This window comes from Euleptes europaea, chromosome 6 (assembly GCF_029931775.1).
Source record: "Euleptes europaea isolate rEulEur1 chromosome 6, rEulEur1.hap1, whole genome shotgun sequence".
Taxonomy (NCBI): domain Eukaryota; kingdom Metazoa; phylum Chordata; class Lepidosauria; order Squamata; family Sphaerodactylidae; genus Euleptes; species Euleptes europaea.
In genome coordinates this window covers 72,667,535-72,694,287 of record NC_079317.1, presented here as the reverse complement: position 1 = coordinate 72,694,287, position 26,753 = coordinate 72,667,535, and the positions used below count along the sequence as shown (strand labels likewise).

The window sequence follows — 26,753 nt, the reverse complement described above, 5'->3', positions numbered from 1 at the left end:
AAGTCTTCACCTACTGACAGAAGATGGAAACAGAAGGAGTCAGATGAGTCTCCCTGTGGAGAGAGTTCCAGTGTTCTGGTACCATGACCAGGAAGGCCCTCTCCTGAGTTCCCACCCACCTAATCTTAGAAGGTGGGAACACTCGAAGCAGGGCCTCCAAAGATGGCCATAGTAAGCGGCAGGTTCATAATGGAGTTGGCAGACCTTCAGGTATGTTAGTACCAAACCATATAGAGCTTTGAAGGTCAAGACCAGCACCTTGAATTGTGCCTGGAAGCAAACTGGGAATCAATAGATATGGACCAAAACAGGAATGATAGGGTCCCTATGACCCACTTCAGTCAATGTCCTGGCTTCAGCATTCTGTACTAATTGAAGTTTTCAAACACTTCTCAAGGGTAGCCCCACATAGAGCACATTGCAGTAATCCAATCCAGATGTAACCCAAGGCATGCACCATAGTGGCCAGATCTTTTCTGACCAGGGAAGGCTACAGCTGGCTAAGCAGCTGAAGCTGGCAAATGAGGAAGATGGGGGCGGAGGGGGAGATAAAATGTAGGTTGTTTGGTGGTTGGGAAGGAGAGAAGAAAGCAGGGAAAGATGAAGATATGGGGTTGCCAGGAGGTAGGAAAGGCGAAACATGTGGGGAGGGGTATCAGATGCCCCTTACAAGGACTTGTGGGTTCCCTACCCACAACTGGGCATTGCTGCCAGCACCACACTATTGGGCCATAGTTCTCCCAGGGAGAAGCCGTAAGGAGGAGGGAAAGGTGAAGACAGAGGGTAGATAAAGGTAGGTTGGCTGGTGGGTGAGTGGGTAGGAGAGAAGGAAGCTGAACCAAATCCATGGGATTCTCTGCCTGCTTTGAAATTGAACAAGTTGCCTGGTCTTGCCTCTAAGAAAAATGTTATTTATATTATTTTACCCCACTGTGGTAACAGAACTGAATATGGCAAGATTGGGAATTCAAAATCCCAACCAACACCAGCTGATCCAGTTCTGGTATCATCTATCTCTTTTAGTAATAATGGCAACAAGGCTCCATAACAATCAACACAAGAAAATGACATTCAAAGTCTGGCAATGTTTGGAACTACATGCTTGGCTACTTCTAAAAGACAAGTAAAACTGATCATACATAGAAACTGAGAGGCTCGTGACAACTGAAAGCTAGTTGCACAAGCAATCTGAAACACAAAATGTAGCTGACAGTCAACGCTGCTAAAGCTTCCATCTGTGTAGCTTCATGGAGTTTTAATCCTATTAAGTTGAAGTTAAAACTCCCAAGGTTATGGTTTTCAACTTTCAGATAGTGTCATTCATTCTTAAAGCTATTTATTTTGTGGGGTTTTTAACAACATATAACCACTATGCAAGCTAAGTGCTGAATTTTATAACAACCAGTTACCATAAACATGTAAGTCTTTTGTTTCAACCCCCTGCTAACCGTGCAATACCATATATTAGACCCAAGCATGAATTCATGTTTGTTTTTTTAATTTCCTTCATATTCACTTCAATAGCTGGATCATGAGACCACTTTTTAAACTTAAGGTGGTTGCGGGGAGGGGAATGTACAGTTTTGTGTGCATGAGTAAGCTGCTGCAATTTTAATCACAAGAACCTGGTGCAACTTCTCTGAAGATTCTAGATCAGCACACGTATTCATATTAACAGCAGCTGCAAAGGATTGTTTTAAAGGCTTTTAAAAAGTGAACCCATCCTGAATATGTCATCAATAAAGCTCAGTCACTCTTTTAGAAGTGGATTCCCCCCTATATTTATTAATACACTAGCTGTACCTGGCCATGCGTTGCTGTGGCCCAGTCTAGTTAAATGGAAAAGAAAGAAAAGAGAAAGTGCACGTTTCTAATATGTTTAATTTCACAATGCTTGTGGGTATACAATATTTTTTGTTGTTCCATTGTCTGTGCAGATATAGAGATTGTCTGGTTTGCCGACTCTAGAACATGCAACATATAATTGTCCATGTGAGAAGCAATCCGTGTCTAGATCTAAACCGCACAATTCTAAAGATTGCCCCTGAGCTTTGTTGATGGTGATTGCAAACGCCAATCGAATTGGGAATTGCAATCTCTTAAATTGAAATGGCATATCCGTTGGAATCATAGGAATGCGAGGAATGAGGACATCTTCACCTTTGAAAGGTCCTGTCAAGATTGTTGCTTCTACAACGTTGCTCATGAATTTTTTTACTGGAAGCTGCGTGCCGTTGGCTGGTTGATATTTCGCAACAAGATAATTGGCATGCCGATTTTCAATTGCAGTATGTGCGGTGGCATCCCTGGCAGATCAAGTGAATTCAAAAATTCTGTTGGATAATTAACCGCTTCATCTGCTTCCACAACAGTGTCGACGGACTTGTATGTGACTGCCTCGCTTTGAATGTGAGACTGAATAATATTGTTACGTTCGTAGACGTCTTTGTTCTTGGCCGCAAGAATAGCTCGTTCACTCAGCCAATCGTGATTCTTATAATTGGTTTGAATATTGGGAAATACTTTTTAAACCAATACTTCTTTTGACATCACTAAATGGCAGACGTTATGAGGCAATGAAATTCGTCCTGAGGTCAGATCAACCTGTACCTTTCCATTCCCAATTTCCAGCAATTGATGTGAGAATATCTCAGCTGATCGATCGTTTTGCAGCTGGACACACATATTTGTAGTTAATTTTAACGTCTTTACGTGTCGCCACAAAGTAGAGTATTTCAGGCAAGCGTTTATTTCGTCCGCTAGTGTCGATCGACAAATTACAGGTAATGTTTGCCTGAAATCTCCTGCAAGGAATATTAATGCGTTCCCAAATGGTCTGATGTTTCCACGCAAATCTTGCAATGATCGATCAAGAGCCTCGAGCGATTTCTTGTGCGCCATTGTGCATTCATCCCAAACAATAAGTTTACATTTCTGCAATACTTTCCCCATGCCGGATGGTTTGGAAATGTTGCATGTGGGAGTTTCAATGAATTGCATGTTCAATGGCAATTTCAAAGTGGAATGAGCAGTTCTTCCACCTGGTAGCAATGTAACAGGTATTCCGGACAACGCAAGAGCTAAGGCTATGTCATTTTGGGATCGAATTGCTCCCAGAATCAGTCTAATTAGGAATGTTTTACCAGTTCCTCCTGGTGCATCTAAGAAGATAGCGTATGTTGCTTTTACATCCAACAGATGGCGCTGTTTTTCAAAAAAGCATGTTTTTACCTGTCACAGGTGTGACATCTATATAATATAGGTATTTAAAAACGCGCGTATTCGAATGCAACGTTGTGTCAAAATTTCAAAGCAATCGGTGAAGAACTTTCGAGATTTAAAATTTTGAACAAACGAACATTTACATTTTTATTTATATAATAATAATAATAATAATATATAAAAAAGAATATTATATTTATAGTCCACCTTTCTCACTGAGACTCAAAGTGGATTATACAATGAACATAAGAAGAGCCCTGCTGGGTCAGACCACTGGTTCACCTAGTCCAGCATCCTGTTTCACATAGTAGCCAACCAGTTCCTCTGGAAGGCCAACAACACAGCATAGAGGCTGAAGCCTTCCCCTGATGTTGCCTCCTGGCACTGGGATTCAGAGGCTGACTGCCTCTGAACATGGAGGTTCTCTTTTCCGTGCAATCCTAAAGGGAGGGCGGAGCAGCTTAGGATTCGGCGTGGCCCCACCGCCAGCATCTGTGCCACTTCCGCTGGCAAAGTGGAACGGACTCCAGAACAGGGAAACTTACACTGGCTCCAGGGAGCGATGCAGCAGTGTGAACCTTGTGCGCCGATGTTGCCTCCCCGGCAATGTTTTGTCGGCACAAGTGCCTGTGCCGGCATCCAGGGGAGCATTCTCGGGGTGTTCCAGGGGGCAGAGCTGCCTTTAGGCAGTTTCCAAAGCCATTTCATTCAGCCCAGGAATGTGCCAGTTTGCAGGCGTAGAGTTATGCCTACAAAATAGGAAGCATGGCCCCATGAAATTCCATGGGGGAGTATCACATTTAAAAAATTAAAAAAAATTCCAGCTGGAATTGGTGACTAATTAAAGCTATATGTTTTATATAATGTTTAATATTTAGAATTAATTAACAATATACAATTAGAATTAAACACAGAAAGATAGAATATATAAGGCATTATTTTCTCAGAAATATAATATTCCCTAAAAACATATAGGGACTGATGTTAATGTTATGCAGGGATAGCTCAGAGTAAATGAAAGCATGAAAGTAGCTATAATTTTTCAGGCTAAAAGTAGATTTTGTAGCAAATTCAGTTAGGTTACCAATATTTGACATTTGTTTGTTACCAATCTGTATTCTTTTGGTGTTTTCTATCCTGTACTTTCTATATTTCTTGTTCTGTTTCTATTAGCAAATAATAATAAAAACAAGTTTAATAGCTATTGATATACTTATCCTGCATGAATCTGTCTCATCCCCTTTTAAAGCTGCCCCTGCCTGTGGTCATCACTATATCCTCCAGCAGCGAAGTCTGCCTCATAATCACTCATTTAAAGAATTATTTCCATTTGCCTGTCCTGAATCTACCACTCATCACCTTCATTGGATGCCCTTGTGTTCTAGTATTGTGGGAGGGGCAGACAAAGTTCTCTTTGTCAACTCAGCCAAGACATGATAAGGGGCTGTTTTTCCAGCTAAACTAAATTGGGTTTTTTTTGTTGTTTTTTTGGCAAATGCATTAACTTGCTTCTACAGCAGTAATGCCTGGTCTAATATAACCCCTAGGCTCTCAACACAGTCAGCAAGGGTCAGCTGAGCCCCATGGGAAACACAATGTTTTTTAAGGCCTCAGACTTTGCAAGGAGCATTGCTTCCATCTTGTCTGGGTTCAGCTTCAATGTGTTCACTTTCAGCCATTTAGCCATAGCAGTCAGGCAGTGGCTCAAGATCCTCTACAGCATTGCCAGAGGATTTGGATAGAGAGATATAGAGCTGGGTGTCATCAGTATATTGATGATGTCCCATCCCAAAGCTATGAATGATTTCTCCTACACAGAGGTTTGAACAATAAGAGGAATAAGACAGGTAGAGAGGAATCTGTGTGCATGTGGGCTTGCCCTACTTGTCCCCTCCACTGTATTGGGCAGCATGCCACCACGCAAGCTGTGCCTTCCATTCTCTACCAATGGCTTGAGGCACAGAAAGGAGCTATGAATGATTACATTCTAGCATCAGAGGAGCATGCCCATTGTATTAGGTGCTGTGGAACGCAGGCAGGATGGTGCTGCTGCAGTTGTCTTGTTTGTGGGCTTCCTAGAGGCACCTGGTTGGCCACTGTGTGAACAGTCTGCAGGACTTGATGGACCTTGGTCTGCTCCAGCATGGCCTTTCTTATGTTCTTATAACCCTCACAACATTTTTTTGAGTTAGCATGCAAGTTTTATCTGAATCTTATCAAAGCAACAGCTTTTTGCCATTGTTACATTGTTTAATAAAGCTTTATTTTTTAAATATCACATTTGTATATTCCGTTGTTTATTCCATTTCCTTCCTTGGTGATGGCGTTTTCTGGAAACACATCTCCTTTTTGCTGTTTGCTAAGGAGTCATAAACTGAACTAACACCAGCTGCAAAGGTTTCCTCTAATAGGCTTGTTTTTAATGAATGTATTTTGAATGTACCTTCATAAAACACATTTTGCGGTAGGTGAGAATTCTTGGAGGTGGTTTAGTATGTAATAAACTGTAAATTGGCTGCAGAAAATTTCAATTTCAAGTGTGAAGTGCTTTTCTGGAGTGAAGGGGGACAAACAGAAGGATGATCATTAAAATTGATTCGAAAGACAAGGCCAGGGATGGCAGCCAAAAGTCCAGTTATACATCACTGCCACACAGAAGGCTTAAGTATTTTTTACTTTAACCTCTGGAATAACAAACACACTGGTAACGCTGAAAAGCATTGTACCAAGACAAGGGAGAAGATGAAACAAGCAACAGGATTTATGTAAACACTTCCGACCTTCACCTAGCAGAAAATTATACTTCTTAAGGATATAACATGAGACATCTGAGAGACTGTTTCCCTTTAAGAGTCTTCTCCTTTGGCATTCCTAATTGGAGGAGAAATGTCTCAAAATACACCAGTCACAACACAAGGTACCCATTTAAGAGCAAAAATCACAGCAGGTTTTTAGGAGGAGGAGTACTAAAAATCACATTTTTGTGTTGCAGTTTTTATCACTGCTTGCTAGTAATCTGAGTAAGCAGTGCTATTGTACACATTAATTTCACTAAAGCTGCAATCGTGTGGGGGGAGGGGAATCTCCTTAGGAGCCGGTATGTCCTCATGCCAGCGTAGGTACCACTTTATCATGAAATAAACTGGCAAATACACCAGCGTGGGGGCAAACATCCTGGCGTCTGGGACCGACAGAGCTTAAGCAACCCCCCCGCCCCCCCGCAGCCAGTCTGGAAAGAGAACGGCTGGGCTGGTGTGGGGGAGGCGTTCCTGGGGCATTCCCGGGGGCGGAGCTGCCTTTGGGAATTCCCCCTTGAGCAGCATGCAGGGCTGTGTCACCTTTTTTGGTGGCTTAGCCTCACTGTTTTCAATGGGGCATTTCCCCCTATTTTTCCTTTTTTTAATTTTTAAATACTTTTTTTCCCCTCCATGGCGGCCAGGAAGCCTGAGAGGAGGTGGCAAGGCTCAGCAGCTACCAGCCACCATGGATCTACCCCCCCCCTTTAGGAATGGGCTGCCCAAATACTTCCTAGGTTACGTTAGGTGTTTTGAATGAAGAGGGTCAGTAACCAGATTTTTCATCAAGGTACAATGTTTGGAAAATATGAGCAGTCTAAATATTCTGGGAGGGGGAAACAATACTGCCCACTTTGTACCCATAATCTCTCTTTGTGGTAAATTTGCTAAATTGGAGTACAGTAGCACCTTAGAGGCCAACAAGATTTTCAGGGTATGAGCTTTCAAGAGTCAAAGCTCTCTTTGTCAGGGAGTCAGGGAGCTTTGACTCTCAAAAGCTCATACCCCCCCCCCAATCTTGTTGGACTCTAAAATGCTACTGGACTGGAATCCAGATGTTCTACTACAGACCAACCTGGCTCAGGGATCTCAGCTTGCAGCAGAAATTGCTTCCAGCTCCAAGCCTTGTTAGGCCTTGTTCCTCTCTTTTGCTGACCAGGTAATGGAGGTGGTGAGGGCTGGAGAAGAAAGCATGTCTGGCATGTTCTATGCTCCAAGCACAAGCCCTTCCCATCACAAGCCAGCAATGGTGGCTTGGAGCAGAAAGCACATACAACGAGCTCTCCTCTCCAAGCCACCTCTAACCAAATTACTGCTGAGGTCTTGCTAGATACAAGTTGGACATTTGTGTGTGTTCTGTTTTAACCTATTTTTAAACTTGTAAATATTTTTCTGCAAGCCTGGTGATTATCCTGAATTTTTATTAAAAAATCACTCTTTTCTGTGCCAGGCCCCACTGTGTAGTTTTGGATCCGCACTCAGGGGCCAAGATGAGAATTAGATCTACAGATTAACTGTGACTTGATTTCCTGGTTGGGTGAAATCATTGCTGCTACCCACTAATCATTGCTGCTAAATTAACATTCTATTACCATGCATGCAATGGGGGAGGAAGCATTCATTTACCACTTTGATAGATAATAGGGGAATATTACCTCCCCCCTTCTGTTCATAATATTAACAAGGGTTTGCTGTTATACTGCCAATAAGTATGTTCTAACTTCCCAACTAGGGATAAGCAGGAGTTAAGGCCAAGACTGACAAATAAAGGGGGGATTAGAAGGGGAGAAAGAAATGAAGGCATATCATGAAAGGAAGAGAGAAAAATGAAGAGAAAAGTATGAAAAAGAGGAAGAGAGATTTTAAAAAGAGAAAAGGTTGTTTTATTTTCTACACTGCACTAACAGGGAAGGTCTAGGTGAACAGAGAAAACTATGGAGCTATGTGGAAGGACAGGAAGACTGAAATAACAGCCTTGTTAGGAGGCTGCAGCCTGGCAATTACTTTTGCAGCCATGCGCTGTGCTGGCAGGTCTTGCAACCATGAGCTGTGTTGGCTCTAGTGCTGGCTTGGTTGAATGCATTTAGCAGGATATGCAAGTGTTTGCCTCTTTGTAGTGAACTCTGCAGAAAGGCATGGTGAGCAGAAAGAAGAGCTACTGTGGTTTACTGTCATCTGCCTCCCCTTCACCCCTAGTGGCTGCAGTGAAGAACTGCATTAGAAGTAGAATAAATCGAGATGCATTCTGAACGCAGCATGAAGCTGGCTTCAGGGGCCCTCCCGCTGACTTGGGCACCGGGAATTTTGTTTCCCCCATTCCCCCTCTCTTGGTGGCCCTGCCTAGAATGGATGTCTGCTGACTGCCCTTAAGAAATGTTTTAAAACAACAGAATAAGCAATGGTGCCATTGTACTATAAAGGCCAGTTCAAGTTGATATGGATGAACAAACCCAATGCTGAGAAAAGGAAAGTGATGCCCGAGACACTTCATTCTCTGGCCTTTGATAAGAACATTAACTTGCCTGTCAATTAGTGCCAACAGATGGAGGCAAGAGGGATTTCGTTGTTTGTTGAAAACTGCACTAAAAGCACATACTCCTTTTACATGCTCATTTGAGAATTGAAACTAGACGGAAATGTCTTTCGGTGAGGTTGAAGTGATTGATCCAGAGGTGAAAAGATTTCACTTAATGCCATCAGTTTTCCTGAATCACTCAATCCCTAAGAAAGAATATAATTAACATTATTACCATTTAAATGTGCAACTAAGCAGAATGCAGCATTACTATTTAAGAACCAAAAATAGTACAGAAGACCATTAATTTCTACGGTATTTGACTGCAAATATTTATCTGTACAGCATAGACTTCTCTATCTAAGGCATTCTATTAAGAGACAAGCTATTGAAAACCATTTCATGCTTATAATCCTCTATTACCCAAATACAAAAGATGCAAATAGTAAATAAACAGGCAATGTTGTCTTTACCATTATACAGCGGCAAAGAATACTGAATAACTCATTGACCTTTCAAGGCTAGGTTACGATTCAGTCATCCGGAAATAAAGAATAGCTGAGAGGTTTCCTATTAATACTCTAATTTGTCTGTGCTTTATCAAATTCAGAAAAGGAAGGAAAAAACCCATTCCAACAGGAGCAGCATCCCCACCGAAGATTGCTGTGACCTGTCTTCTTATTAGGATATAAAGGTAAATTACAGAGAAAAGACTCCATAATTACATTTACATTTATTGTTACAGCCATTGGCCAGCAAAGAGACCCCATAATATCAACTTTTACTTCTTGTTTTTCATGTATACCTGGAAGAGTTGAGATAGGAGTGAAACTGTACGTATGAAAGCCAGCATTCATGGCTTTAGCATTAGGAACCAAGACAAAAAAGTCACTGAATATCTGAATAAAATATATAGGAGCTTTTTAAACTTGACATCAAAGAATTAAAAATTAAACACAAGTCTGACTCAAAAGAAAGGGGTGCTGTCTGCAGAAGCACTGGGCCCTTTTTGTGATTTCTTGGGATAAAAAAGAATCACCCACACAGAATGAAACCACCTTATGTTTCATTTGGCTCAGATCACCAGTTGACCAACTGGACTGTACAGATGTCCACAGTGCCTATTGTAATCAATAAACCCTAGTTTAACCAATGTATTTTGCCTGATGCCTGATTGCCTGATGATGGTAACTAGGAGTCACATCTCATTCTGAAGCTCATATATGCTACCTCAGAAATACACGTATATTACAACTCCAGCCGTAAAGTGTTACATATACCTGCCAGTTACAGGGGGGCGGGGAAGTGTGAAGTTTTTGATCCATCTATACCAGCCTAGTCCACCAGTGAATTTTTTCTTGCGCTTCACCAGAGAATTCCTGTTTGGTCTCTTGCCATGAAAACCCCAAAAGGGGTCGCCATAAGTCGGCTGCGACTTGAAGGCACTTTACACACACACACACACACACAATATAACGTATATAACTGTTTTGAAGCACAGAATTTGCATGTTCTTGACCGAGCATGTCTGTGTCTACTAACAGAGAATGTCCAGCCTTGATCATCATTAATATTTTTGTTCTAAACACAAATTTACTAAAGTACAAGCTTCAGCTATAACTATATCTGGCAACCTCAAGCGATACCTTTACTTGGTAATCTCATATACTGGGGGTGGGGGGACAAAATCATTAAGCTCTCTTTTAAAAAAAAAGATGCATCTAGCTGTTTTTCTTAGCCTACTTCAGAGAACAACCTCCAAACCAATGAAAATGGATGAGAAAACAATTGAAACACTCATTAACTAAGCCAGAAAATGCCTAATCAATTCATGTGATATGTTTTGTGGATCTATGTGCCACACATTCCTGATTTACATATTGAAATCTATGTTGTAAACATTCTGGAGGAATATGGAACAATCACTATGCAGCAATTTCCTTCTTAATAAACTTATTTGAATTCCCCTGGAATCCTAGTGAGTGCATTGGGGGGGAAACAGACAGTTGTGTTGAAAAAGTTACATGAGACACATCTCTTAGAGGCAAAGAGAATTAGGGCAGACAAACTGTCTAGCCAAAATTTACAGCAGTCTGCAAATCAGCTGGTTTAGGACACACATCTGCAATATCCAACAGTTACTGCAGTGGGAGAATCCGCAATTAGAGTGAAGAGACGGAGCAGAAACTAACTGAATGACTGATGCCTTCAAAGGCACCTGTGGTGCAATCGGAAAGCCTGTGATCCATGGAGGGAGGGGGTTGCATTAGAAGCAAGCATATCTCCTTGGAGGAGTAGAGGTCTGTACAAGACAGGCAGTAACCTGTGGTCAAGGAGAGTTGAGTACTGATGCCTGCTGTTCACAAAGTGGTGACGTTTTGGGATAGGAAGCAATGTGTACTTCAAGGAAACAAGTAGGCAATGAAATGATTCTCAGTGGCTAGTGTAGAATCATGATAGATGCAAACCTGCCTAAATTGTCATGGTTAGAGTAGCCTAACCACATGAAGTGTGTGCTACAGAACAGCAAGGTATAGATTTTTTAAACATATCTCAACTGTACCAGCTTCCAGATGATTTCTAGGCTCAGTTTCCTTTTATCCCTTAGAAGCTCCTTGATCAATTGATCTTGAGCAGCATATATCTAGTGTTGGAGGGATATAAGGATTGAAACAAATCTTGCCACTGACAATGTAGCCTTGGGGTCCCTATCACTTAGTAAAAAAGGCATTATGTCAGTCACAGAGGCATTGGATTTGTATATTAAAAGGGGGAAATATAGTGCGATCGAAGTTCCTCGTAAAAGCGGCATTCCAAAAGGGCATGGGCTAATGAGTCAATAGAATCAGAAGAGCAAGGGCAGATCCTGTCTGAGTATGGTATATTCAGAATTCTGCCCTGCATTACCATAGAAGGGTTAGCATTCAATCTAGCCAAGCAAAAAGCTCTACAGAGACGAGGAGTTGTTAGATAATATGTATAGGCAGGCAGACCACGTGGAGGGGGTATTCCGAAGAACTGGGATGAACAGACACGACGAGCACGAAAAGTAGTGCTGTTATAATCGAGCTCTTTAATGCGCTTTTTAATTTTGGCAAAAGCTTCAGTTTTCCCAAGATCTGATAACATATCCCGCGAGAAGCCCAACAACGCCAGTTTCTCATCTAAGATTTTTTGCCATGAGGATTTAAAAGGGTCATGCTTCAGAGAAGCTAGGAACCCCTCAGTGCTAAAGCACAGTTTAAGGTGTAGTTTAAAGGCGGCCAACCACGCCCTAGCTTCAAGTGACATTTGGCCAAACTCGGAACGAAGAGTAAAGCCACTAGGCTCAGTTTCAGGTGCTGGTACTGATTTTGAAAGGCCTAAATGGCTAGGGCCTGGAGTACGTAACAGACCACCTCCACCTCTATCAGCCTGACTAAGCTTTAAAAATGATGCATGACACCTTCTTTTGGGAATCAGCCTTTGCTGAGATTAGGTTGGCTGGGACCTATGGGAGTGCCTTTTTATCATCTAGAGATGATTGGCATTGCCCTTGTAGGCCTTTCCAGAACGCCTTCAAATCAGATTTCAGCTGGGACAGCACTTATTGGAGCTCATTCTCCTATGAATTTTAGATAGTTTTATGTTGTTCTGTAGGAGCCCTGTGGCACAGAGTGGTAAGCTGCAGAGTCCAAGATCTGCTCACGACCTGAGTTTGATCTCGATGGAAGTTGGTTTCAGGTAGCCAGCTTGAGGTCGGTAAAGTGAGTACCCAGCTTGCTGGGGGTAAAGGGAAGATGACTGGGGAAGGCACTGGCAAACCACCCCATAAACAAAGTCTGCCTAGGAAACGTCAGGATGTGATGTCACCCCATGGGTCAGGAATGACCCGGTGCTTGCACAGGGGACCTTTACCTTTACATGTTGTTCTGTATTGAATTTATAATGTAAATGTGTATGTGCTTAACTTGTTGTGAACTCATCTCTATCACCTGGAGATCAGTTGTAATCCCAGGAGATCTCCAGCCACCACCTGCAGGTTGGCAACCTTAGTTTGGAACGGGGCTTTGGTCTGAATGTGCTGCAGATCCCCTTTGAGAAATGTAAAATAAAGTTGGCCCTTTTGCCATTGCAGCTTATGGTGGTGGCTCACCTTATTCTGCATCGGTGGCCAAAGGTAAAGCAGAACAGAGGGACACTAAAAGGCTGAATATTGGAGAGCAGAAATGTAAACACAGAAGAATAGACAGGAGACAAAAGGGGGAATGATGAAGGGAGAAAAAAGAACTGACTGAAGAATGTGGGTAAAGGAGTGGATTGGGAAGGGCACTTTATGCTTATTATGCCTATGAATTCCTCCCTCTAAATGTACTCGGTCTCATCCAGTTTCAGAGCACACTTGGTGGTGGTGGTGGTGGGGAACTAAGCATAAAACTGTCAGTGGGAACACTTGTAGCCGTCTACTACCCATCAGTGTTTTCTGCATAACAACTACTTCTGCCCTTAACTGATGGATAAAACTACACTGGCATCATACCATTAAAAAGGCAAACGCTACATCATCACCAACAGTTGACAGAACAGTTTGAGTCTAGGAGTCCAAAACGTGCACATAAAGAAGACATGTTGTGTTCAAGTACGGTAATATAAGAATAAGGATCCAAAGTCTGAAAGTTCTAAGTTAATGATCCAGTGCATTCTGAATTTTGATGCTATTATTCTCCGAAAAGCCACAAGAGATAGGGAAACCTGGAGATCTCAAAAGAAATTATCTGAAATGTCATTTCCATTTCAGTCCCTTTAAAACAATGGAACAAAATTTTGGCTCATTACCACAGCATGAGACTTATCCACCAGTTCTCCCAGGCTCTGGAAGCTTTCTTTCAGACATTTGTGTGTTCATTTTATACAGCTAACATTAGGTACCATGCTGAACCCTGGTCATAATCGAATTCCAAATGCAGTCCCAAAAAGGGAATATCAGTGCAGCAGTTTTCTGTGTTCTCAGTTCAGCATAATTTTTTTAAAAAAACAACAACAACAGCTAACTTTGAGACTTGCAGCACACAGCACATGAGCAAATGGGTCGAACTGCAATACTCTGCTTCTCTAACAGTATTAAGAAAGCTAAATATTATGGAAAAATTATGGCCAATAACCTGGTGGTGCTGCTGTCCATTCTCCCCCACTCCCCAATACTAGCACCAAAGCAAAACTGGAATTTTGCTATGGAGGTATCTTACCCATAACTGTATTCAACAAAATATGATGCTGAAATAGTGTGGTACCCCATCACGTTATGGCTGCCAACCTTCCAGTAGAGACTGGAGATCTCCCAGAATTACAATAGATCTCCACACCACAGGGATCTGTTCGCTGGGATAAAATGGCTGCTTTGGAGGGTGGATTATACGGCATTATATCTTGCTTGATCACTCCCCAAACCCTTCCTTTCCCATACTCCACCCCCAAAATCTCCAGGAATTTCCCAACCTGGAGTTGATAACTCTGCATCATATGAAGGCCCAGTTTGTAAGATTTCTCCCCTTCAAAAAAAAAAAAGAGAACCACAAAAACTGGATATTTGTATAGAGGTTCTGGTTCTTATTGAAATCTATCTGATGGAGGGTCATCTACTACTGCTTTATCATGTTAGTGCAGTGCCACACATAACCAACGAATGATTTGGCAAGACTTCTTCTAACTTTTTACCTTCATATTTTCCCAACAACATTGCCAGAGTTTGCCGGTGTTGTCCAAATCCATGCAACGACTCTTTTCCCATAGAAGTTGTTTTTTCTTCAATTTTGGGGAAATCCCAGAGTGAAAACTCCATCCTGGGACAAATTTCTGAGCAGCTACATGGTGCATCAAGTACTAATGAACATTCTAAGAAACACAAGACCGGTACAGTGATATCCCTAGGAGGCCATTTTTAAATCAGAGAACTTTGGCATCTTCCTTCAGCCACCCTGCTTGACACCTAGGATATATTCCCATATCTGAGTATCACTAAACTGGGGGGGTGGGTTTGGGGTCAGTGGGGATGTGGGGGAGGTAGTTGTTAATTTCCTGCATTGTGCAGGGATTGGACTAGATGACCCTGGTGGTCCCTTCCAACTCTATGATTCTAAACATAGTCCCTGACCTAAGAAGTTAGAATGTTTGTAAATATCCCAGGCCATCACAGGAGCAATATCGTGAACTGCATTGTAAAGGTCTTTCCTACTCAACTTAAAAATAGGTAAGTTGATCAAAGTAGTGTTTTAAACTGAAATGTACAACTGTGACATGAATGCACATATTAAACTGTATAGCAATGTTTAAGGATTCAGTATATCAAACAAAGAGTGTTTAGAGCTGCATTCAATTAAAGACCTCGCTTTGCTAAACCAACCCATTCAGAGGAGCAAATCTTTGAAGAATGTAAGATTACTAGGGTTGCCAGCTCCGGGTTGGGAAATACCTGGAGATTTGGGGGCAGAACCTGAGGAATACAGGGGGGTTTTTCGGGGGGGGGGACTTCAATGCCATAGAGTCCAGTTGCCAAAGCAGCTATTTTCTCCAGGTGAACTGATCTCTATTGGCTGGAAATCAGTTGTAATAGCAGGAGATCTCCAGCTACCACCTGGAGGCTGGCAACCCTAAAGATTACCACATGATTTTTGCCAGTGGTTACTTTAGATCAGGGTTCCCAATGTGGAGTCCAGGGGCACCACGGCACTCACCAATACCTTTCTTATTGTCCACCAGTAGGAAGTAGGTGGGGCCAGGTAGGGCTTTTGACCAGCAGGGCTTCTGATTTGCCACTGAAGATCTGATTGACTATGCAGATTAAAATAACATTATGTCACTGGCAGCTGCAACCAGAGTTTGCATTATACTCTCTCACACTGCTCTTTCCTAATGTATTTTGAAAATTAACCCTCTTCTCTCTCTTTGGGCTTCCTCAGTGTGTGGCTCTGCCTTCTGTGGCAGCCGTTTTGTGGCTGTGCTCGTCACCCTGTATCAGAATTACAAATGTGACCATGGACTCAGAAAGGTAGGGGACCCCTGCTTTAAATAATCTAGTATCAATAGAAGGGTTACTTTTTAAGCAACTGATTTTTACATACTGGATCCTCTCAGCTGTTTCACTTCATTGATCTCTTCTAGTATCAACAGAAGGGTTACTTTTTAAGCAACTAATCTTTTACATACTGGATCCTCTCAGCTGTTTCACTTCATTGATCTCTTTTTGGTTCCTCATTCATACTGATCATTTATGCTTTTAGCACCCTGTGTCCTTTCAAACCTACTCTCTTTCTCTATAAACTGCCTTCAGTCACCAAACAGAACATCCACACTCAACCTTCCTGCTTTTCCTCTACAGAAAGTTACACCGGTTAAGACATCCTTTAAAGTCCACACAGATATTGAATGTTTTATGATTAGTGTTGTGCCAAAGGGGATTTTTAAGTTTAAACAGAATGAAACCTTCCCTAAAACCTAATCACTCCCTACAGTTTCATAATATTGTTTCACGTAGGTTCGTAACCATTTTCCCTACAGCTGAGGCTAACGTTGGAATTTTTTTTTTTACATTGCCAACATTCTTCTTCTTTTTTTCCAGCATGGTTGCCATGAAATAATATACATGTTAATGCGCCTTTCAAAAGGCTGTTTTTAAAACCTTGTTGTGCGCTAATATGCATAAATATTTTGCATAGATTTTAAGACTCCTTTAAGTGTGCTGGTGTTCACTTATGCATATTAAAAGAATGTTTAAGTTTCTGTTACTTTGCATCAATTTACATAAACCTAGATTTTCCAAAAATCTGCATGTCTTCTTAACAAAGGAAAAGATTTGTGCTTCTTGCCTGACTCTCCGTCCCCATGCAAAAAGCAGCAAAAAATAAGGTGGTGTTCAAGGGACAGAGAACTAATTGGAATCTTCAACTCCCATCCCCAACCCCAACCCCATTCTGATTCTGTGATCATTACAATTTCAGCTAATTTGTGCAGCTAAACCCCTAACGATGTTGCTTGCACAAATTCAGATAATTTCTGGGCAATTCAACTTTCAGCCTAAAATGTTGCTGTAGACAAAAATGCAGCAAACAAGCTTCTCTCAAGTGCAGCAACATCCAGGGAAAGGAGGTTTTCAAAATGTTGTTTTAGCTGTATTTTGCAAATGCAAAATGAAAATAAATACATTAGATTAAAAAAAGCAATCAGATAAAGAGAAATATGTTTACCGTATGCAGTAGCAATTGTATGCTGGGTGGTTGCTGCCAGAAATCTTATTATCTTCTATTGTTTTGAATGGGGTCCCTGCAACATCTGTATAGCAACTACGGCTCATAGTTTCTGCAGCACAGAGAATTTTCTATATACATAGTCTCTATTGGTGCTCTGTGACATTAACAACTAACAGCACAATCCTTAGAAGAGTTATACTCTTATAAGCTCCTATTGAAGAAGAAGATTTGGCTTTTATATGCCGACTTTCTCTGCAACTTAAGGAAGAATCAAACTTGCTTACAATCACCTTCCCATCTCTACAACTAGGGTTGCCAGCTCCGGGTTGGGAAATATCTGCAGATTTTTGGGGTGGAGCCTGAGGAGGGCAGGGTTTGGGGAGGGGAGGGACTTCAATGCCATAGAGTCCAATTGCCGAAGTGGCCATTTTCTCCAGGTAAACTGATCTCTATTGGCTGGTGATCAGTTGTAATAGCAGATCTCCAGCTACCACCTGGAGGCTGACAACCCTACCCACAACAGACACCCTGTGAGGTAGGTGGGGCTGAGAGAGCTCTAAGAGAGCTGTGACTAGCCCAAGGTCACCCAGCTGGCTTCATGTGTAGGAGTGGGGAAACCAACACAGTTCACCAGATTAGCGTCCACCGCTCATGCAGAGGAGTGGGGAATCAAACCCAGTTCTCCAGATTAGAGTCCACAGCTCCAAACCACTGCTCTTAACCACTACACCACACTTGACTTCAATTGACTTAGAAGTGTATAACTCTGCTTGGGACTGCACTGAAATATTCTCTTGCATGGGTTTATTCAAACAATGGTCCAGCAAGATTGCAACTTCTAATATCAGTTGTACAATTTGTTCCTCATTAGTAGCATACTAGATATTTTCACTTCATGCTTGTACATGGGGAAATGTCTTTTCAGAACAGCAAGATCAGTTAAGTACTGCTGATGTCCACAAATCTTTTTTTTTACCAATGACTCCCTTAGTCTTATCTCCCTGTTCCTACAATATATTTAAACTCCTCATCAAGTATGTCACCTCTTCTCCATCTCCAATACAAATGGAACAAAGCATCTCAGAAATTCATCTAAAATGCATTATTTCTAAAATAATCATGGGCAAGGTCATGAACACTAGTATCATAACACAGAAAACCAAAAATTGTTCAAGGCAAAGTGAATGCACTTATGTCAGTTTATCATATTAATAGACATACAACGCAAAACCACTAGAAGGCACCTTGATTCCTACCAAACTGCAATGACAATAATGTATTGTCATTGAAAATTAAAAGGGGAAGCACGAGTGACTCATGCTTCCTGTCTCAATGCTCCTATGTCATGTTAAGAGGAAGAAAAAGCTCATATCATCTATGAGGAGTACTCTCCTGATGCAGAAAACAAAGAGAGAGAGATTAAGCTCAGGGCCACTGAGGTTGTTTTTCAGAAGTGATGAAAGAGAAGTAGGGTCACAGATTTTACCCCCCACCCCATGGGACAATGTACTTTTTGTCCCTTGGAGGAAACAAACATGAGTAACTCCAGCTTCCTCTCCAAAACAGGGATGATAACAATGATTTGTAAATTATAGCTTTAATCTAACACACAGGATCTCACAGCATCTAAAAACTTCCATGCTTTTTTTTGAAGAACTGGGATTGTGTATATGTGGAGGTTTTATTGCAGCTGAAAACAATCACAATGATATCGACATGTCTGGGTTAATTAAATTGAATCTAGATAGAGAAGATACACCAGGGAAGAGGAAATTCTGTACTGGCACTCACTGCAGCCAACTTAGGTTCACATACAGCTGAAATGAAGTCCTTCTAAAACTATTGCGTTCTTCAAGTATTAGCAACTGTAACCAAGCAAGTATGACTTCATATTTCTCATCCCTGTTTTAGTCTGAAAACTTTTCTTTCTTTCCCTCCTCCTTTGTGCGAGACAAACCCAGGATTTTCGTGCTATCTTGTTTGCTCACATTGTATTATCCATAAAATGTATACATTTTCAATGTTATTTGTATGTCAAGAGGATAGTATTATATAGGGTTGCCAACCTCCAGATGGTGGATGGAAATCTCCTATGATTACAACTGACCCCAGGCAACAGAGATCAGTTCGCCTAGGGAAAAAAATGGCCACTTTCAAAGGTGGATTCTATGGTGTTATACCCCACTGAGGTCCCTCTCTTCCCCAAACCCTGCCCTCCCCAGGCTCTACCCTCCCCCAAATCTCCAGGTATTTCCCAATCCAGAGCTGGCAACCCTAATATTATAGTATAAATAGCATGTGCTGCATATGCAAAAGCTACATAAATTATACATAAAACCATACTACATGGATACATTTTTTTAAAAAAACAACAACAACCCTACAAGATCATCAATCCAAATGGGAGAAGTGACATTTTATGGACAAAAATACAAACAAACATGTGGGACACCCACAAGGCCTTGTGGGGTACATCCCCTGTGTATCCCCTCATCCCTCTTTTCCTTATCTGGCAGTCACCCTTTTCCTACCAATCTCCCTTTATCTGCTCTCCTGCCTTCAGCTTTCCTTCCTTCCCTCCCCCAGCCGTTTCTCCCTGGGAAAAAAAACTGGATGAGTAACAAGGGGGCTGCCAGTGTCAGGCTAAGTTGCAATGGGGTTATCATTGGGCCCAGGTACATGGTAGCCACTGAGTGGTGTAAGTGATGAGTTTTCAGTGGTTTCTGCTGGGCCTATCCCCAGTGCCCTTTCCTCCATTAGGGAACATGACAGTGGAGGAGGACTGGACCCTTTTCAGGGCTCTTTTGGCCTTCATGTCCACCCCTGCTTCTCCCCCCACTAAAAAAATGGTTTTGCTTTGTGGAAACCAAGGCAACCTCCACAATGGCAACTGAAAGTTACAGGTGTCATTTCTATTATTTTAGGGATTTTTAATTCCCCAGCGTTTGTTTTTAGATTTCAAACTTTTCTGCAAATCCACAATTTCTTTCAAGTTTGTAGAGACCCTCCATCCCTAGCACCATTCTGTGGATTTATTGAGCCGCACTCTATGGTTTGGTTTGTAATTAGATGTAGAGTATAAAGGCAGTGGAACAGGGAACAGTTACTCATCCCTATCACCAAGTGAGTGTTTTCCATTCTGTTGTTTCCTGACCTTTCTATCACCAAGAATATAATTAAAAGACCCATTTAAATCCTCCAGAAGGTATCTCACAGTAATGACAAAGTTAGTTTACATATGAAAGGTAACCAGAGCCATGAAGTAAGAGTACAAAATCAGGCTTGACCTGCAGCAAAGCCTGGTCAATGGTATCCCTGCACATCTTCGGCATAACATAAAAACCATTACTGCATGACAACTCATCCAGTTTGACCAATGAAAGCAGGAAAGAGGGGAATGCTCTATTTAGCTAAAATCACTGATTAACTTTGCTAAGGTGCAATCCATCACAGTTGGATTAGAAACAGAGAAATGTTTTCCAAGTATCCACAGAAGCACCTGAATCACAGACGAAAGAAACTCTTGCAGCCTTCACACTTTTGGAGATGTCATTTGCAGTCATACTAATTCATAATAACACACACACAAAATCTTATTCTGGTATTTCAACTTGCGAAGATCGTTATTACCGAGTACACCATGCTTTATTTAAGTCTAAGCAGCAGCACTACTACAGTCTACTCTTTTAAAAAACAATCATAGCCACTACAGCACTTTAACATGCTAAGAAGCAAGCCATTCTCCAGGGATCTGAACTTCAGAATGAACTTTCCATCACCCTGGGTCATCTGGACTTTCTACACATAAAATCAAATGAGGATATTATCATTTATACTACCATGAAGATTGGACTTCGTAATGAGACATTTTGCTCTGTCTTTTTTTCCCAACAGAACATTTCTCACTAGACTGCAATCAAGTCACTTTGCTGAGCATGTTATTTACCTTCACAATAAGCTGAATCCCCTTGGACAGAGACATAACCACTCTTGCATTCGCAAGTAGCTCTCGTGTTCCAATTTCTGCACTCGGAGTTTTCACCACACTGATGTCCTTGTGCACAAAAGTTATGACCTGAAATATGAATCATATCCAATATTGTATCAGAATGTAGCAAGGAAAAGCCTATTCCTAAATTATCACAATTGCTTGCCTGTTCATACATCTTACAGAGTTCCTTACTCCCCCCCCCACCCCGAGAATACCATTTTTACTGGGAATATGAAATAAAAAGTTTGTACATGCCATTTGGGAAACTTGAGTAGGATTCCCATACATTAGTAAATCAATTGATTAGTAAATCAATTCAATAATTGTCTCCATTGGTTTCAGTTGGAAACACATTCACGAGTAACTTCATATCAGCAATTAGGCTGAAATTATCCGCAGTCATATCCTTCACTCAAGGGAGCCTACATTCCACATTTCATACCAGTTCCATTAGCAACTGGGGAATGGCAAATTTGGATCCGTATAATGGTTATTATATAAACTACAAACATTGAGATATCTCAGATTCTCAATCATCAGTAATGATCTGGATCCTATCACATCTTGTATTGCTTGGCATATATACTCTGTATAGGATGGGGGAATGAAACATTAGATGCTGCCCCTATTCCCCCCCCCCCAAAAAAAATATGTCTGCTGGATAGATAGGTGGGATACTGTCAGCAGGAAGAATTCCTTTGTGCCTGCCTCTGTTTCCCCCTCCTGCAACCCTGCTTGTTACTAGTGCAAGCAAAGAGGTTGCCTCTGTTCCTTACTTGGAGGGGGGCAATAGCCTCTGTGTCTGTTCTCTCCACTGGCCTGCTTTAAAGCAAGTATAAGAAACCTTTTTTCCTTGTCTGACTGGAGTATGTGCAGTGCGAGATAACAGGATAGCTCAGGCATAGAGAACCAGAACCTTCCCACAAAGCAAATGAGATTGGGCAGTAATTAGTAAAAGTGGGAAACTGCCAGCAGGGATAACCCGCATCCTAACAACCTTGCTGCATGCATACGGGCCGAAGCCAAGTCGTTTTCCCTCACTGCCCAAGCCTTTCTTGCCTTCAGCTCTCTGAGAAATTGGACCACGAAAAACTAGAATAACTGTCAGGTTGGAAGACTTCCACTGGTTCCTAAATGTCAGAAATAATTTTGTTCACACATTTACAGATTAGTATTGATTAGTAAATCTTCCCATCATTGTCCTGCCATTTGCCTTCTTCATCAAAATCATTTGGGTTGCTTACACATGAAGCTGCCTTACTCTAAAGGCCCTAACAACATTATATGTTTGAGTTCTGTGTGGGATCCCCTGCATTTATTTAAATTCACTTAAATTTGAGGTGCATGGGGCCTGGATTTGGACCAGGAGCACGGTGCAAAGGAAAAGCATTTTTAATATTGATGCCATTCATTTCTCAGGGAATATGTTCAGCAGACAAAATTACCTTGGTTGACCCTCATGATCAGAAGAAGAAGAAAAGTTGGTTTTTATATGCCAATTTTCTCTACCTTTTAAAGAGATTCAAACTGGTTTACACCCCCCTTCCCTTCCTCTCCCCACAACAGTCACCTTGTGAGGTAGGAGTGGCTGAGAGAGCTGAAAGAGAATTGTGACTAGCCCGAAATCACCCAATTGGCTTCATGTGTAGGAGTGGGGAAACCAACCAGATTAGAGTCCGCTGCTCATGTGGAGGAGGAGGGAATCAAACCCGGTTCTCCAGATTAGAGTCCACTGCTCTAAACCACTACACCACACTGGCTCTGATCAGACTACAAGCTGATCAGTGATATGCCTGGATTGTATCAAGTAACTCAAATAGCTGCCAAACAAGTTTGCAACTGCCTTTTGGTCAGAAGATTATTCACAGCTAACTGGGAGATTAACTGAGAATCAGTTCTTATCCCATCACATTCCTCAGCAAACTAGTTGCCCAGTAATGTTGCAAAATTTAGCTCTTTCCTCCCAAGCTGGGCAGAGACTGAAACAATGCTTTAGATCTCTGCATTGCAATAGGGAGAGGGGAAAGAGCTTGTTTCTCTCCTTCTATCTGCAGTCCAAGCTGACAGCTTGGTGTGGGTGGGGAAAGAAGGGAAATCAGCTGGGTTCTGATATCCGCTCAAATCGTTGCATCTCAGTAGGTTTGACAAGCAGCAAAGTTTCCAGGATGGGCGATTAGAAAAACTGGACTTCCAATTGATCATCTGGGAGTCAGCTCCTGATTCCCACCCCCACTCAAAAAAAAAAAAACTTTACTGGGTACAGAGCAACATTTCTCCAGTGGATGGCTGCAAATAGTCCATTCATGAGAATATACAGGAACAGGCTGCAAACAGTCAAGTAGCTCCATCAATTAATTGGCTGTCTGGTCACCACTGGCAAACAGGAACTGAGCAGAGCTGGCAGTTTTTTGAGCATCTCTAGCTTTTAAGCCTATTCCCATGCTGATCAGAAGCAGTCCTCAGAGAGCTCTATTTGCCCTATGGTGAAGCTGAGCTTGCACAGGTATCAGATGCACAAGTGGTTTCACAACAGGGAAAACAGCACTTCTCCAGGGCTCTTTTTTAACCAAGAAAATGGCACACAAGGAAGACTTAAAGGCTCTCTCAACTTGCGCTGCAGTCCCAATCCAAATTGCCCCTACCCTACATGCCTGAGTAAAAGTGCTCTATTTACAGAACTACTAGCATACTGTATAGTTAAGCCTTTTGTCAGACCATCTAGGGGTGTTATCGCACAAAGGGAAATTGTGCGTCCTCACCGCCTGTAAATTAATCCGTTTAGGAAATTCCTCCCCACACTTTCCCCTGCTGACATTTTCAACACTGGGTCCAAGACGTAACACTGTCCCTACACACCAGGTCTTGTGTAACGTGTTTTTTGAAGGGGGAGGAGTGGGAGAGCGCCGCGTCATTGAAATGTCGCGGTGCTTTCCAGCGCCCCCCTTTTTTTATTCCCCCGTGCATGGGTGTTAACATTGGAACGTGGTGATGTAGGGCCAAAGAGCCATTGGGCCAAAGAGCCATTGGGCCAAAGAGATTGGCTGGCTACCCTGTGCTTCTTAATTTGAATTATCATTGTACTTTACCTTTTTTTAAGCTTCTTGTGGGATGTGAAGAAAAAGAAATTGATTTATGGAGCTGGACTGTTTGTACCAAAGGCCCTATGTCCTTCTGTCCCAACGTTCCTTTCTCCCAATGCTAGACTCAAATAAAAAAAAGAGGAAGTGGAAGGGGGTGAAATGGCCATGGGGAAACACGAACTGGAAAGGGGGGTGGAGTCAGCGAGGGGTAACATGGGAAAAGTGGGTGTTGAGGTTGGGATTCGCAGCAAAGCTCTGAACCCTTCACACCTACGGAGAAGATGTCATGGAGTCGGAGGAAAAAAATAATTCGCGGGAAAAGGGTTTCCGGAAAGTACAACTTTTTTGCGCTTTGGAAATGGCTCCACAACCAAACGGAGGGAAAAGGTGTGTTGAGTCCTGAAAATATGGCTTTTATACAGCCTGGAAAACCTTTTGGACACTTGGTGCATTAACCCCCTAAATCACGTGTGCCAAACATAAGGCCTGGGGGCCGGATTCGGCCCCTTGAGAACTCTTATCTGGCCTGCGAGCCAGTCGAAGCAGCCACCCCCAGCCCTGAGATGTCAATGATGAAAGACTGATAAATAAAAGAAAATACTGTGTTACTGTGTTAAGCATGTTTGTATTTTAGGTAAAAAATATAGTAAAATAATATCATTAATTGGCTTTGCCTGTGTCTTCTATAAAGTTTGTGTCTCTGGTACCTGGCATTAAATTTTATGGAAGAAAGAAGAGGGGAATAAAACCCAACCTAAAAACAGAAGCTGGGTACCCAAGGTTGGGTGGAAAGAAATACCCAAGTTTGAGTGGTAAAAGGCCTCTTGCGATGCAGCACTTCTGGGTGTGAACCGGAAGTTATGCGATCATGTCAGCGTAGCCATGCACGCACGATTTTTACCTCTGCCCCAAAAACCTTCCATCGGAGGAGAGGGGGGACCTGGGAACCCTAAGACTGAACAAGGCGGGTTTGGAGAAAGGAGGGATTCAATGCCATAGAGTTCAATTTCCAAAGCAGCCATTTTCTCTAGGAGAACTGATCAACAGGAGATCACCAGCCACCACCTGGAGGTTGGCAACCCTAAATGGCAACTATTTTGGTGGCCCTCACTACAACTTATCTATATTCCAAAAATACCCATAGGCTAAACAAGATTGGGGGCGCCTGACCTACGGCGTTACCAGCTGAACTCACACTAATAGTATGCTGACAGATTCTTTTTTTATCTGCATTGTTGGTGTACATTTCCATCACGTCAGTCTCAAAGAAAATGATACATAAATTCATTCATGGAAATAGCTAATCAAAGTGTTATTTAGTTGACAGCGAGAGGTAAGTGTGAACATCAAAACAAAAGCAATGAGAAATGAAAATTCTTCAGGGCAATGTGTTCCATTTCAGCGGCCCCATAAGTCATTCTGAAAATAACACCAAATATGCTTTTCCCCCTCAAAAACCCCCCTGTAATATCTGATTTCTTTCATCCTTTCCCTTTATGTTGAGAGTTGGAAACTAGTTTTTTCCCATTAACTCAGTTCTAAGCACTCCAGTCTAAGTTATTTCTTTTTAAAAATATATTCCAGTGTAACCTTTTTCAACAAAAGCTTAACTGTCAGAAACTCTGCTTGCTTCACGGCTTCTTGAAATATGGGAACTCCTTTATCTCAGGAATTTACGAAGCACCTTGGAGACCTACCTGTTTTATATGGATAAAATTACACTTTGCATTATGATTGTTAAAGCAAGATTTATATGAAGTAAACTTCAAGCACTATATTATTTCTTCACACCCAAACTGTTAAAAATCCTAGTCTTTTGTACTGTTTCCATTGTGTTATTTACCCTATTTTCCCATAATGAGAAGTGTGTTCAGAGTTAGGTTTTGAGTACAGTTCCAGAGGAAAGCAAGATAAAAATGCTTTACATAAAAAATAAATTTTAAAGACCAAAAAGCTCCTAAGTTCTTATAACTTCTCTTTCGGACTGAGTCCTAATGAATGGTTTAAACAGGCGCTTGGTAGAAAGTGAGGGTAACAAAACAAACACATGAAGTCCTAATATCACCTGTCTCAGGCACCTGTGGATGCAACATTAGCACAATAGTATACATGAGCCACTAAGGGTCAATTGTTCTTCAGAAGCATGCTGTTTTGAACACATTAACAACTAATTCATTTATGAATAAATAGGAATCATTACATCTCCCTGGAATGTGTAGGTTTCCAAGAAAATTAGCTTATTATAAAGTAACATACTTACAGCGCATTCCTGAGCTCTAAGGGCAAAAGCCCTTAGGAGGCTAGGAAGGCGATGCGCCGGCGTTAAGCCTCCCCAAGCTGGCATCTAGGCTACTTAAGCCAGCATTAGTGGCCTGAACGCCGTTGGGAAGGCCCAGACGCTGGTCTCCGGGGGCTGCCGCAGCAGCGCCACCCCGGGATACCAACGGGGCCTTCTGCCAGCATCTCACCAGCATAAAGGCCCGAGCTGGTGTCCCAGGAGGCGTCACAGCATCCTGGAAGACGTTCCCAGGGTGGGGTGGCTGGAGGAGCTGCTGTTAGGCAGTTTCCTGGTCCCTTTCACCCTGGGAACGCCGGCGCCAAGAAGAGCGAGACTGTGCCTGCTTTTTAGCAGGTGCAGCCTTGCTTTTCTCTATGGGGCGAAAAGCCTCATTTAAACTTTAAAAAGCCTCTAAAAGGTTTTTTTTTTCCTCTCAGTTTTTGGCACCGGGGAAATGGGTTAGGAGGCGTTGTTGCTGCACCTCCTCCCCACTGTTCCCCCACACCGAAACCTCAAGAATGCACTGTTAGATCCTCCCTCATTTGTTTGTCTGCTCTACAGAAATATTATAAAAGTCTGCTGGGAATAACTGGAAAGACAAAATCATTTTACATAGCAAGATTGCTGTAAAATTATTAATCTACAGAGAC

General features: G+C 42.1%; 1 protein-coding gene across 1 annotated transcript in view; it reads right to left on the bottom strand.

The window, feature by feature from the left end:
• Positions 1-26,753, bottom strand: part of NELL1 (neural EGFL like 1) — a 560,206-nt gene that overhangs the window by 349,773 nt on the left and 183,680 nt on the right. Inside the window, exon 12 of the mRNA XM_056851927.1 lies at positions 20,701-20,829. Within this exon, the coding sequence (XP_056707905.1) occupies positions 20,701-20,829 (129 nt within the window). The remainder of the gene's footprint in view (positions 1-20,700; positions 20,830-26,753) is intronic.